The following is a 12,782-nucleotide window of genomic DNA, read 5'->3' as shown; positions in this document are numbered from 1 at the left end:
TGTGACAGTGGACAAGGTTTTAACTTTAAAAGGCTACACAATTTCTAGCACTTTAACCTTTCCATCAATTTTGCTGCTTACTTGAATATTTTGCTTCTTGCTGTGCTGAAGTCCAGTTCTTTTTGATTTGCTAGTGTTAATACAGAATCATGTCCTTAACAAGGTGGTGCCATTAAGGTGGTGTATTCAGCTACTCTGTGTATGTCTGTACACAAAGTTGCTAAGACAAGAAGTTTACAAATTTCTTAACACTGCACTTAAGATGTGTGCAGACTTCACGTTGTACTCCGGTAAAACAGTCAGAGGATATGGGTAAAGAAAGCTAGAAAATTAGAGACAGAGTACAGAGATATTACGTGCGAGATTTTCCAAGAGACTGGGGAATTTGGGTAGACACCCCATGGTGGGGAAGGATTTCAGTTTAAGGTATTTCGTGAGTTTTAGACAGGATATATATAGTGTACTCATTGCATATTAAGCCCTTTTGAGAAACTTGAAGGGAAACACCCATATTAAGTAGTTGCATTGGAAAAATCCCTCTTGTGTTCAAAGGGGACGTCTGTGGCAGAGCTAGGGCTGTCCCCCTTCCTCCAGTAATCTGCAAGTAGCTACTGAGACCTCTGATGCTGAGTCCCCAGCTTGCTCTGTCTTTGGGATTATGATGCTGCACTAGATAGATGTGTAGTCTGCAAAATATGGGAAAGCCCATATTATTTTTACCCTCTGTTATGAAGCCCTCCAAGTAAGCTCTTCTCATGGACTGGTTCTGCTGTAATTGCCCGTGTACTTCACAGTTCATAAATAAAAATAGCTCTGCAAGTGTACAGCCCGGAGGATTTCACATCCCCTCAGAGATAGGAATGGCCTTTCGCCCAGCAAAATGCTTCTGAAAACGTGCCCCATCTGCTGCATGGCTTTGAATCCAAAGATGCAACAAAACTATAAATATCTCAAAATTTGTTCTGAGGCATTCTGAAGATCATTAAACCTCCTGGAAGAACTTGCCTTCTCCCATTTAAAAAAAAAAAAAAAACAACCCACAAAAAAACAAATAAACCACACAGGATGTTCTGAATTCCACAGTACAAAAAGAATAATTTGCGCTAAGATGTGAGCTCTCTTAGGAATGAATACTTGCGCTAGTGCATCTTTAAAGTGAATGGTATATGAAATTGTATTAATCACACATGCTAGGAAAAGTGTGCTTTTGTAGGGTTTATTTTTAAAGTGCAGCTCCTTTCTTTTCCCTGAAGAGCACTGAAGTGTTTTTTGCTAGGAAATCCCAGCAGTTCTCTCTATTCTGGCAGCACTTCTTGATGTTTAAGAAAGTAAAAGGATTCTTGAAAGATGAGCTAAAATATGGACAGTTTGAGTATTGTGAAGTTTAAAACTCTTTCTTCAGTAGTTTAGTTCTCCTTACAGGAAGACCATGGGAAAGAGTTGAAGATGACATCTGAAACAGTCACTTTTGGGTTGAGTTCAGAGCTATTCTGTTCATATAGTCAGTCCATCCGGCTTGTTTTTAGTTGCTGTGGCATTTGGTGCTTAGCCACTTCCTAAATTGCCTGTTTCAGTTTTTCACCCCCGCCAGCAGCTAAGTATTGCTTCTAATTTTTCTGTTTGGACAGTTTTAGAAAGCAGAGTTTGTCTCTCGCTGAAATGGGAGTCTCAGCATTGCATGTTCCCGCATGCATGCGCTTGCTATCTCATTTGGAATGTGCCACGATTAGACAAGCCACTGTCAGTGAGACTCAGAAGTGCTCGGTAAATAAACCAAAAAGTCTCTGGCAGAGTCAGAGTCTGGTAGCAGAGCTAAAGACCAGTGAAAGACCCTAGCTGACCTCCAGCAGCCTGGGAAGACGCCCTTGGGTATGTGGATGCAGCACCCTGCAATAAGTGTCTGCACTGAACTCCTGCGACTTCAGCTCTATGTCAGATACGAGCTGTTTTGAAGTTTGTACCAGTATTAAGAGGCAATGTACTGTCTCCATGAGGTACTTGTGTGCCTCTTCCTTATTGCAATATCAAGCAAATAAACAGCAACCCCAAAGTTTTTTTCTCCAACACCACTCCAGAAGGTATTTAATTTCATGTGTTTTTCAACTGCTTGTCATTCTTCCCATTTATTTCCAATCTTTCATATTTTTCTTCATAAAACATCCAGTTAAAGGAGGGATGGGCAATGACCATGGTTTACACATGAGGAAACGAGGCCCAGAAATGAGCAGTGATTTATGCAAGATAGCAGAAACTCTCTAGTAGTATGGGAAGATGAGCCTTTGCAATCCAAGGACTAGTAGACTGCTGCTGCTTCTCAGGTTACCAAAAGACCTCATTCCTAAGACATACTCCTACTTGTACCCAAATCAAAATACTGAGCTATTTGTCTCTCATTTGGTTTTATGGGCTTCTTAATCTTTTTAGGAGGGAAGGAACTTTGCATTTTCAGTTTTTCTCATAGGCATGAAGGCAACAGCCACAGTGATTTTTAAATTGCAGTGAAGGGCCTCCTGGAATCACTTTATTCCAGATCCTGGGACTTTAAGTGAAATACCGTATGTCAGGAACTCTCTGATGGAGGGGTACGAATGAGCAATATTGTGTGGTGTAATCTTTTATCCTTTTTTTATTTTTACCTCCGCCTCTCCTTGGATCTCTTCCATCCCTTGGACATGTGGTTCACATCCTTTTTACGAGCTGACTGAGCACCCTATTGTACACTTACCACCCACGTTTCCAGAAAAAGAGCCTCCTAAATTTGTGAGTCTAACAAGATGCTGTGATGTATCTGGATACACAGGTATAATTAGCACAGGGTGAAGATATTTAAACATTTTTAGAAGATGAGAAAAGGAGGAAAGGTTCAAAAAAGCCTCCTGCTCATTATGCTTCAATTCTTGTTTACATCTTAGTTTTAAAGTGTTAGTATTATTATTTCCTGTGTTTGGAAGGAGGTCAGATATGAAACAACACTTGTAACAAGGAAGAGGATCAGAAATGAGAGGCACTACGTGGGGAGGTAATAACCACAGCTCTATAATTCAGGGGTCTTGTGTGTTGTGAAAGAGAAGACTTACTGCTGATTTTTTGTTGGTTTTGAATGATTTATAACATTTTACTTGTGGCGGAGTGTTGCAATCTATGTTGTCATGGAAATTCTATTGAATTTATAGTTCCATTTATCCAAAACGATTTTCCAGACTTCATTTCATGGTGAATCATGTGGCTGTTACTCGGAGTACAAAGCAATTGCAAAAAAGTTTCGTGTTATGGAAAGCATAAACACTGAAACCGTTATTTTCCTATTACGGAAATACAAATGAATGCAACATACAGCTTTTTAGCATCAAATATGCCTTCGTTGTGTAATGACTCAGTGTATATATATGAGATGGATTTTCTTGTTTGGGATGGGAGTGGGCCTAAGGGGTATTTATTTCTGGCAGCAGAAATCAGGGAAGTTTCTGGCTTGCCAAGGTACTTCTCTCTTAACATTCAGGACTTTTAACGCTCAAGATACTGAGTGATATGGCCATGATCCAACAATGCAATGAAGCCCAGGGCAATCCTACGAGCATCGTGTTGCCTCGCTGTTTCTACTGGGCTGCTACTGGACCACTCACAGGTTTAAACGCCATTCGGAGTTAGGGGTGGAACGTGCAACAACTACCAACTTTCAGGTTGAAAACAACTATGAAATCACTTAGTCTCGACTTATAACATAGATACACCTACTGCGTTGTTTGTAGACAACAAAGCAATAATTAATGCTTACTATTAAAAAAGATTAAAGGGAAATTTACCATGCTTCTAAGGCATGTGAATGTCTAAATTGAGTTAATTCTGTTATTTCACTTGTATGATCTTTGCTCTTCCTGTTGTTTCAACTCCTTTCATTTTTTTCAGCCTAGCATTGTATTCATTATCAAGCTGCAATTACGTTAGGGCAAAGACCCTGTCTGACTCTTTGTTCTGCAATTTACCCAGCACACTTTTAGGCACTGTAAAATACTAAGTTATGACATTCAAAATACATCTCTGTACCTGCCTAACTATAGTTAAAAATTCACTGATGAATAATAGACTAGGCAGGAAAAACATGCCATTATCTGCTCCTGTTCAACTTTATCTTTTCAAAAGAATGCAGTATACTCTATGTTATTACATCAAGCTCTAGTAGGAGAACTGGAAAACATCACGATTTGCTCTTCCCCCCACCCCTTTTCTAAGCAGATTTTGAATATGCTATAAATGGTAAGTTTCATGGGTTTTTTAAAGATCATATAATGAGAAGTCAAACGTCAGATTTTATTGCCCCAGTGTACATCTCACACTTCAGTAAACACACAGACTGCAGGACAGTTATTCTGAATTTTCAGTGCTGCGGTGAAGATTACATTATGTGTGTAGAAAATTTTTATTCCAGCCAAATGGATCACATCATCCAGTTCACTAGAAATCTATGCACATATTTAAAGCAGAAGTAAGTTACATACGAGCTTTCAATTAAGAAAAATCATGTATGATTCATAATCTTAGCACAGAATTTGTTTTGTGTGAGAGGTTTTAAATCCAGTTGTAAAAGTGGCTGAGAATAATTTATTCTTATAATATAAGCAGCAAAGGTACTAATTAAGAATTAGTATATTCGGTGATTAACTCCATCGTTTAAAGCAAACATTTAAAAATTTTTGTTTCGCCACTCTGCAAAGATTTGCAATCTACCTGTGATGCCTGTGTGTTTTGCTCTTCTGAAAATAGTCTCTAAAGCAGTATGTAATAAACCACATAGCTGTTGCCTCGGTGTCTTGCTGCCTGATTCATCAAAAAATTGGCTGGCCTATAAACACCCCACCCCTTCTTTTTTTTAAGCTTTAAATTGCATGGTAGTCTTTGGATTGCTGGAAGGAAATGAGCGGAAAGCTAATTCTGATGATCTTTTCCCTTCTACCAGAATTCCTGATACTATTGAATATTCTGTACTCCACATCTGTGACAGCACAATAAGCCTTTGTTCATTTTTTAATCTAAAGAGAAATCTGCTGTAGGAGGTTGCACAGGGTGATAGCAGCCCAATTTAAAAGTCTCAATTATTTATTTTTAAAATACTTGGCATCTGTCTATGGAAAATTTACTTGCTTGGTTTCCAGTCTCTTAGAATTGCTTTGAACTCGCTCACATCTTCTGGGATCTATCAAATGCTCATTGTGGCTTTTCTCTCATAAGTGCTGAATGAGTTTAGCCATGATTGTATTGGATGTAAACTTTCTGTCTTTGTAGTGGGGTAATAAGAGCAAAAAGATGTCATGCACAGGAATGGTGATTTCTGTCTGGATGTTGGTCTTGCCAAGCAGAGGAGGAGCATCTGAGCAGAGAGCTGGAGCCTTTTATTTGTGGATGTGTGGTGGGGAGAAGTCATTCATTTGAAGCAGGCTCAGTTTTTGCAAGCCAGTGGCATTTCATAAAGAGGGTTTAGTCATTCAGAGGCAATTGTAGTTAATAAGATCAGAACTGATCTCTGGTGGGCAGTATTTCTCAGTAGTACACATGCACATTTTGGACAGCCTGTCCCCCCCAGATCAGTGTGCTGGCAGCCCAGTTTTGAGTCAAAAATCTTTTAAGCGCAGAGCAGGGCCTGATATTTTGCCAGGTCTGGGGAACACCAGATTTCTGTAGAGGTTGGAAGAACGTGATTGCAGAAAGGTGTTTCTGCAGAGAGTAGTTTGACCCCAAGGAGGAGGGGATTGCCTGCCCCAGGGCATGGTGGAGGGGTGTTGTAGCTGGTAGGAGCATGGAGGCAAAGATGCTCCAGGCTGGGGAATTAGTCAGGTGTTGGATGTATGTGGTGTATTCATTTGTGTAAGTGTTGTCAGCTGGAAAAAGGCCTGGAGTGCTTGGAAACTGTAATGGTTGGGCACTGGATCTTCCTGGACAGAAGAGACTAGAAAACATTACATGGTTTTATAGGGTGACTGGCAATTATCTCCTGGGTTATGGCAGAGTGAGTGTTTTCTCTCTAATCCTCTGTTTTAAGGCACTTGTAACATTCTGAAGGTTTTCCCCTTCAGTGAGATTTTTTCAGGCTTAATCTGTGCTGTACAGCAAATCTCTCTCAAGTTTGAGTGAAAACAATTCTACTCTTTTAGAGTGTGAAGAGTGTCAAAGCATGAAGTTTTTCCATTAAAAGCAAATTCTTGCCCTCTCCCTGCCTTGGTAAAGCTCTGTAGCTGCAGTAGTTGTTGGTAGCATTTTAGGATGGAGAGAGTCTTCCTGCAAGAAAAGTGCCTTTGCGTCGCTAGGGATGGTTTGTTTCAGCTTAGCCTTATCAAAATACTGAAAATTTCAAGTTGCTTGGACACTACATGTTTTTTATAATAGGTCTTTACAAGGTACATGCAAGCATACTGCTGTGTTGCACATCTGAGACTAAGGAAGTCTGTGTAAGCCTTTCCCAGCCTTGTTAGTTGTAATGGGGCTAGATGTGGAAGACTTATAAATCTAGTATATTGTGCCATAGAGAACAGGACTCTTATGCCCTCCGGGACCTATACCACCGGGAAGGCTATTTGGAGCACTATCAGCAGGGATGTGTGGAACAGAGCATTCTGACTGCAGACAGTTAGTGTCACGCTATAGAAACTACAAAGGGTATTTCAGGCTTTCCCATTGCTAAGGGGTTCAGAGCCTTTTAAAAAGTTGAGGGTTTTTTTTATTTATTTTGGAAAATAGAAGCCATTGTGAAATCACATGCAAAAATGTACAAGAAAATGATGGTTTATGGTGCTGAAATCAGGCAGTGCCACAATTCAGATTGGATGCACAAGCTTAGATGATGCTCCTTTCTGCATTTCAGAAATAGCATATTATAATAACATCCAAATTTTCTTTAGCTTAAATGCCCCTTTGTTGCATTCTGTACTACTGCTTTGTATGTACCAGGCAGAGACAGCAGAAGTCATTTATATGCAAAATGCACCATATATTGTATATACTAATTATATAATAAAGAGTAATAATGAACATTTTCTAGCATGTTTAGGTCACTTAAGTATGTGGTGAAATTAATTTTATTGTTAACTGTCTTATTCCCGATTTGTATATAAAGAATATTATGCCATCCATAGAAAATACTAAATTAAATATCTACTGATAAATGCATTCAATATTATGTATATTATGTATAAAAGAACAAAAAACATTAGATACATTCACATTTTATTGTAAATTGGGGAAAACAGGTGAGACTGTATTATGGAAGAGAACAATATATGATCACATAATTAGAAAATTGTGATATTACTAATGCTCAGTGGTGTCCAGGTGTGGTTTTATAAGCAGCCTGAACCATGCAGCTTTGAGGGTGTAACTTTACCATCTTCTTTAAATTGTTTTTGCAGTGTACGCGTGTGTAAATTATATAATAGCAATTCCTGGGAGATTCTACTCCTAAAATGTTCCTTCTAGCTGTATGAACACAGAAGGAAGCTACTGTATGACAGATGACGATAATTTTTCATACAAGACAGTTCCCTTTGACTTGATGGATGCAGAGAGAGGAACCACGCTCTCTGGAAAAACACCAGGGAGCAGTGGTAAAATGTTTCAATGTGTATGGTAATCAAGGCAGAGTGTGGTTCTTGATTAGTCTGTGAAACTGCACTGCTGAGACGAGGGATCTGAATTAAGCACTTTTTTACCAAAGCCCTTTGCACTGCTATCCAAAAGTGTATTGTAAAAATTAATTTCCTTAAAATGCCGTGAGCAAAATTGATCCAAAATGATTTTGGCATATGCTGAACTCACTCAGTGATACTTTTCTTCATAAACTCCTGTGAGGACTATATAGTAAAGTGTTTTATATAAGGTATACCTAATTTTAGACTTTATTTTAAAGGGGAGTAAAATGTAATTTGTGAGTGTTTTGTGAGCTTTTGTCTGTGCTGGCTAAATTGAAGTTTAAGCAATACTACCTGAAACAAACTGTTTCTAATTTCTAAATCAATGAATGGCTGTACCTGGGTCTACATTTGTTGAAAGAATGAGTTGTCAGAACCTGGAGGCACCACCAACTTTGTGAGGTATCACCAGCGTCTCTTTGTGTGCTGTGAATACACTGGGAATAGGAAGGCCAAAATAGGGGAAGAAAATTGCTTTCAAATTTTATGAAGCTCGAGTGAGTGCCAGACAATTTTTTCTTTTTTTGTGAGTCATTTGGAGTGTGGTCTTATCTTACCCTCCTGCTGAACAAAGTACCGCTACCTCTGAAGAGACTGATCTTCATCTTGGCCTTTTCTCTATAAGGTGATGCTTTATTGGATGTATAGGTACTTTGCCAATATTACACATTACAGCTAATGTGTACAGTCAGAAGCCTGGGAATCAGTAAATATGAGTAGGAACATACCTGAGCAAGATAAAAGGGTATCATCTCATCTGGCAATATACAAAATTTCAGAATATGGGAAAAATACTTGCATTTGTGAAAACAGTAGCATTTGTCATGCAGCACAATCTTGGAAAAACCCAAACAACCCCAAATAAATCACTGGTGCCAGCAGAGCATTTGCTTGCAGACGGACTTGCAGACAGGAGCAATGGTCAGACCGGCAGTGTGTCGGGAGGCATGGACAGTCTCAGCTAGACCTTACATCTCCATTTAACTATGTACTATGTGGCTATTTCTTATCACCTAGTAATGCTTTGAAGAGCCTGAATAGGTCAGATAATGGGTGACGGGCAGCAGAGAAGCAGGAGTGAATGTGCAGGTTCAGGCAAGAGGCCAGGGGCTGAGAAGCCTGATGGGTCCATTCCTGTCTCATAGCCAGGAACAGATTTTTTTGCTCGAGTCAATGTACACGAGTGAGTGTGTGCGTTGGCCAACCATCCTGCAGTAACGTTGCCCCCACGCATGCGCCAGCGCTGGTTTGGATTGTGAAATCTGTCCCAGAAGATCCCTGAACAGCCCCAAGAGCAACCGCTGCAAAGTCCAGTTCTTGTGTTTGGCTGTTACCATCAGGCACATGTTTTTAATTTGTAACACGTAGAGCACGCATACAACAAATGTTACCAATACTGAATTTATTCTGTGAAAATATACACCCCTGCATGGTGTCATGTTGAGAAGGGAGCGTTGCATGTTTTGGATGTAAACCTGATCCTTTGGAGCAAATCATGGCTGATGCAGATGGACTAGCACTAGGAGCTTCTTTGGGAATGGAGAGGTTGAGCAACTGCTGGAGAAGCAGCAGTGTGTTAGGACGGCTGGCAGAAGTGGGAGCTCAGCTGATGTGGTAAATGGAACAAGAGCCATACAGGAAATTAAGAGCAGTAGCGCCCACGGGCCTGTGAGTTGCCCTTATGCATGGCATGTGTGTGTAGTGAAGTGGAATTGTTCAACAGTGGAGTGTATGAAGGAAGCTATTTCTCTGTCCTCCTATATTTGTGTAACTCAGACATTTGCTATTTGGGGGTAATCATTGTTCTCGCCTGCTTTCACTTTGGATTTGCCTAATTATTAATATTTATCATCCTAAAATACCATCAAAATGTCTGGTTTTGTCTCATACTTTTTGCTGAGTACTAAGGCTTAGGAAATAAAAGTCATGAAATTTAACTGAAGTCAGAGAAGTCTGACCCTAACTGATAGTCCTGAATATCAGAGGCTCATAAAAATGCATTGCTACAGAGACAGACTTTTATCTTACAAATTGCTTTAGGAGTAAAGGAATAACTCTAAATGTTGAAATCCTTTTCAAAAATTCTCTATGGTTTTTGAGATAAATATGTTTAGCACATTTAACAGAGCAGGAGCTGAGCCTGCAATGAGCAAAGAAATGAAGAGATCTGGCAGAAAGCACAAAGTTTACCATCTAAACAGACTGACCATACTGTTTATCCTTGGGTTTGGTATTAAAATGCATTGCATTGACTCTGTTCCCTGGTTACTGTCCCAGTAGGGCAGTCATGCTATTAATCAAGATGCTAGTTAAACAATATTGTTCAGCAGAATTCCTTTATCTGAGGTTCATAGCACTGGGTTTACATACGATGTGTATGCATTACCTCATTTGAAAGCTGTATGAATCAACACTAATGTGATTTTGTTGTTGTTTTTAATTTTTACAGATGCAGATTTACTTCTACAATCCTGATGACTTTGACAGCTTTGGAACAGCAGTTCTAGAAAACAGGGTAGTAGGAGCCATGGCCGTGTTTTTTCAAGTAAGTTTAAACAAGGGCTATATCCATAAACCAAAGCATTCACCAAGTACTATTTAATTCATTGAATTGTTTCAAGCTTAATGGATGCATCTGTTTTCTTGTTCCCACCTGTCTAAGTGAAAGATATTTCATATTGTCTATGTGTGATTTAAAATGTAAATAAGTATATTTAAGAACATAATGAAAAATTTTGCATGAATTGTTCTGATTTTATAGCTACTTTACAGATGCAGATTGGAGAACACATTTATCACGGAACTTCCTTCACTACTGAAGCACATTGCTGTGGTCCCTGGAATACTAACAAATGAACATGAACTGGTTCTGTTTAGAGAAAACTTAAAATTCAGACATAGCTTGAGAGAAAATTAATCAATAAGTTTCATCAATCTTATCTGTAGCAGCTTCTTCTAAATTGTCATAGTAACAAGTTCTTAAACAGACCAAGTTTCCGAATGAGTGAATTTGTGCATCCCCTTTTTTAAAATGCATCCTCAAGAGCGTGACTGCTCGGTTAGCTCATTTGTTGGTTCGACACACTCAAGAACTGTGGTGTGGGGTAGAGACTGCTGCTCGCGATGGCTGGCAGGTCAAGCCACATGGCAGTGGTGCTCAGCAATGTGGGCTTTTTGTCACGTTGCTTCAGAAACGGAGTTTTTCCTTTCTGACTCGAGGGTGAATTGAATGGAGGGCTGTGGAGAGCAACTCCATAACACCAGGCTGTCACAGGCAGAGAAGCAGCTAATGAAGATTTGAAATATCTCAAAGTGTTGCTTTTTCAAAAGGGAGGAGAGAGGGAAAGGCAAGAGAAAATGCTGGTCCTCTGTGAGGTTTCACACTAGTTTTTACTGTGGAAGAAAATGATCTTACTGTTACCTTTATGAAGCTGGATAAAAAAGAATATGCAAGTACCCATATGTAAATACCTCCCTTTTTCTTATGATGTTCGAGTGACAAGCCTAACTCTCCTGCTCAAATTAAGTAAGGTTGTCTTCTTCCATGTCACTGATTTTGATCAAATGCTTTGATAAGGAGAAAAGGACAGATCCTTGTATTGCATAAATTGCTGTAACTCTGCTGACATCAGGCTAGTGGAAGTAGGCATGTTAAATTCATCACTGTTGAATTCTGAGCACTTCTGTGGTGTTTCACGTTAGGGTAAAGTTGATGGAGCTGCGATAATTTACAGTGGCATAGCAGGATGATTCCCCAGACTTCTTAATCTTGATGTGCTGTGGGAAGCATTGGGCAAATTGAATTTGGCCTTACAAGACAGAAGTTTAGAAACAGAACAACCAAAGGCACTGTTACTTGATTTATACCACAGTGAAGAGCTGCATATTATGTGCATGTGCCGTGTCAGGAGAAGCATGTGTTATGCCATGGTGTGCAGTACATGTTGTGGCATCGTCTGTCTGGAATTTATTTAATTGCTAAATTACCCTGATGTGCTTCACATAAGCTGTGAGAAGCACTGCCCCATGTTGCACTATTTCCTAGTCTGTATGTGACATTTATTCCATAAACCCTGTTTTTAGAGGATCTTAAAATTGTAGTGGGACTGTGTTTTCTATTCCCCACCTGCAAAGCCAGGTGCTGCACTTACTGCAGGTCCCACTTTGCACGATTCCAAGGGATCATTAAACTCACTAAAAATAACCTAAAATAGTCTGTAATGCTGTTAAAAAAGCCATCTTTGATTGTAAGAGACCTCAGGCTCTTTAAGACCACAATCGAGTGTCACGGTCCCCTCAGGGAAGCAGAAATCTATACTTTTCATCATTTCTAGCCCTGCAGGCCACAGGACATTAGGCTGTAAAGTCTGGATGATGGTGCAGCTGGGCTCCTCTGCTCCAGGAGCCATGAAGTCTGAAGCCATTACTAATAAACAGTCTCTGATCTCTTCCAGAGAGTGGGGATAAGGTAGTTCTTTGGCAAAGTGACCCAGGGACAACCTGTTTCGCAGCTGCAAGGAAATTGTTTTCTTTTTTTTTTTGATTTTTTTTTTTTTTCTTTGCCTTTGGGTTGAAATGATAAATCAGTGGCATGCTGTTAAACTTCTGAGTGTATCAGGTCTTCCTTCTGGGTGGCTCTTCTCCGAGGCAGAAGGCTGCCAAGGAAGATTTGTAAAGCCCAAAGTCCCTATTCTGGAAGGGCATGTGCTGAATTCTGGCCCGTAGAAGTAACCTCTAAGGACTTCAGTGTGGCAAGCTCTATTGTGCCCATTATGAGAGTTTTCTAGAGTTTGTCCCATAGAGCTTGAGCTTTGGTACATAGGGTTATTAATTGATGGTGATAATCCTTTGCAGATCTGTACTGTGTTTGACCAAGGCACCGTTTTAGTTCCCTAAGCTGAGTATGGTGTGCTGGAGCTGGTGAACCACGAATTGGAAAAACAGTTTTGTTCAGAAATACTTGCTGTTCCTTTAGCCTTGCTCCCCAGGGCACCATTCGATAAGCTTACCATGGCTAGTATTTCATGCAACTAATTTAAAAGCTGTCTTTTAAAACTTAGTAACTTTTGAATGAAATGTCCCCAAGATGTCCATGGCCACATTTTG

The 12,782-nt window shown here is 39.8% G+C and overlaps 1 protein-coding gene across 3 annotated transcripts in view; it reads left to right on the top strand.

Annotated features, from left to right (window-relative positions):
• PTPRG (protein tyrosine phosphatase receptor type G) overlaps positions 1-12,782 on the top strand; it is a 416,558-nt gene that overhangs the window by 262,878 nt on the left and 140,898 nt on the right. For all 3 annotated transcript variants that reach the window (XM_075053584.1, XM_075053587.1, XM_075053585.1), the window contains exon 5: positions 10,126-10,221. In XM_075053584.1, coding sequence (XP_074909685.1) covers positions 10,126-10,221 — 96 coding nt within the window. The remainder of the gene's footprint in view (positions 1-10,125; positions 10,222-12,782) is intronic.

This window comes from Buteo buteo, chromosome 21 (assembly GCF_964188355.1).
Source record: "Buteo buteo chromosome 21, bButBut1.hap1.1, whole genome shotgun sequence".
Lineage (NCBI taxonomy): Eukaryota > Metazoa > Chordata > Aves > Accipitriformes > Accipitridae > Buteo > Buteo buteo.
This window is presented reverse-complemented; position numbering and strand designations above follow the sequence as displayed.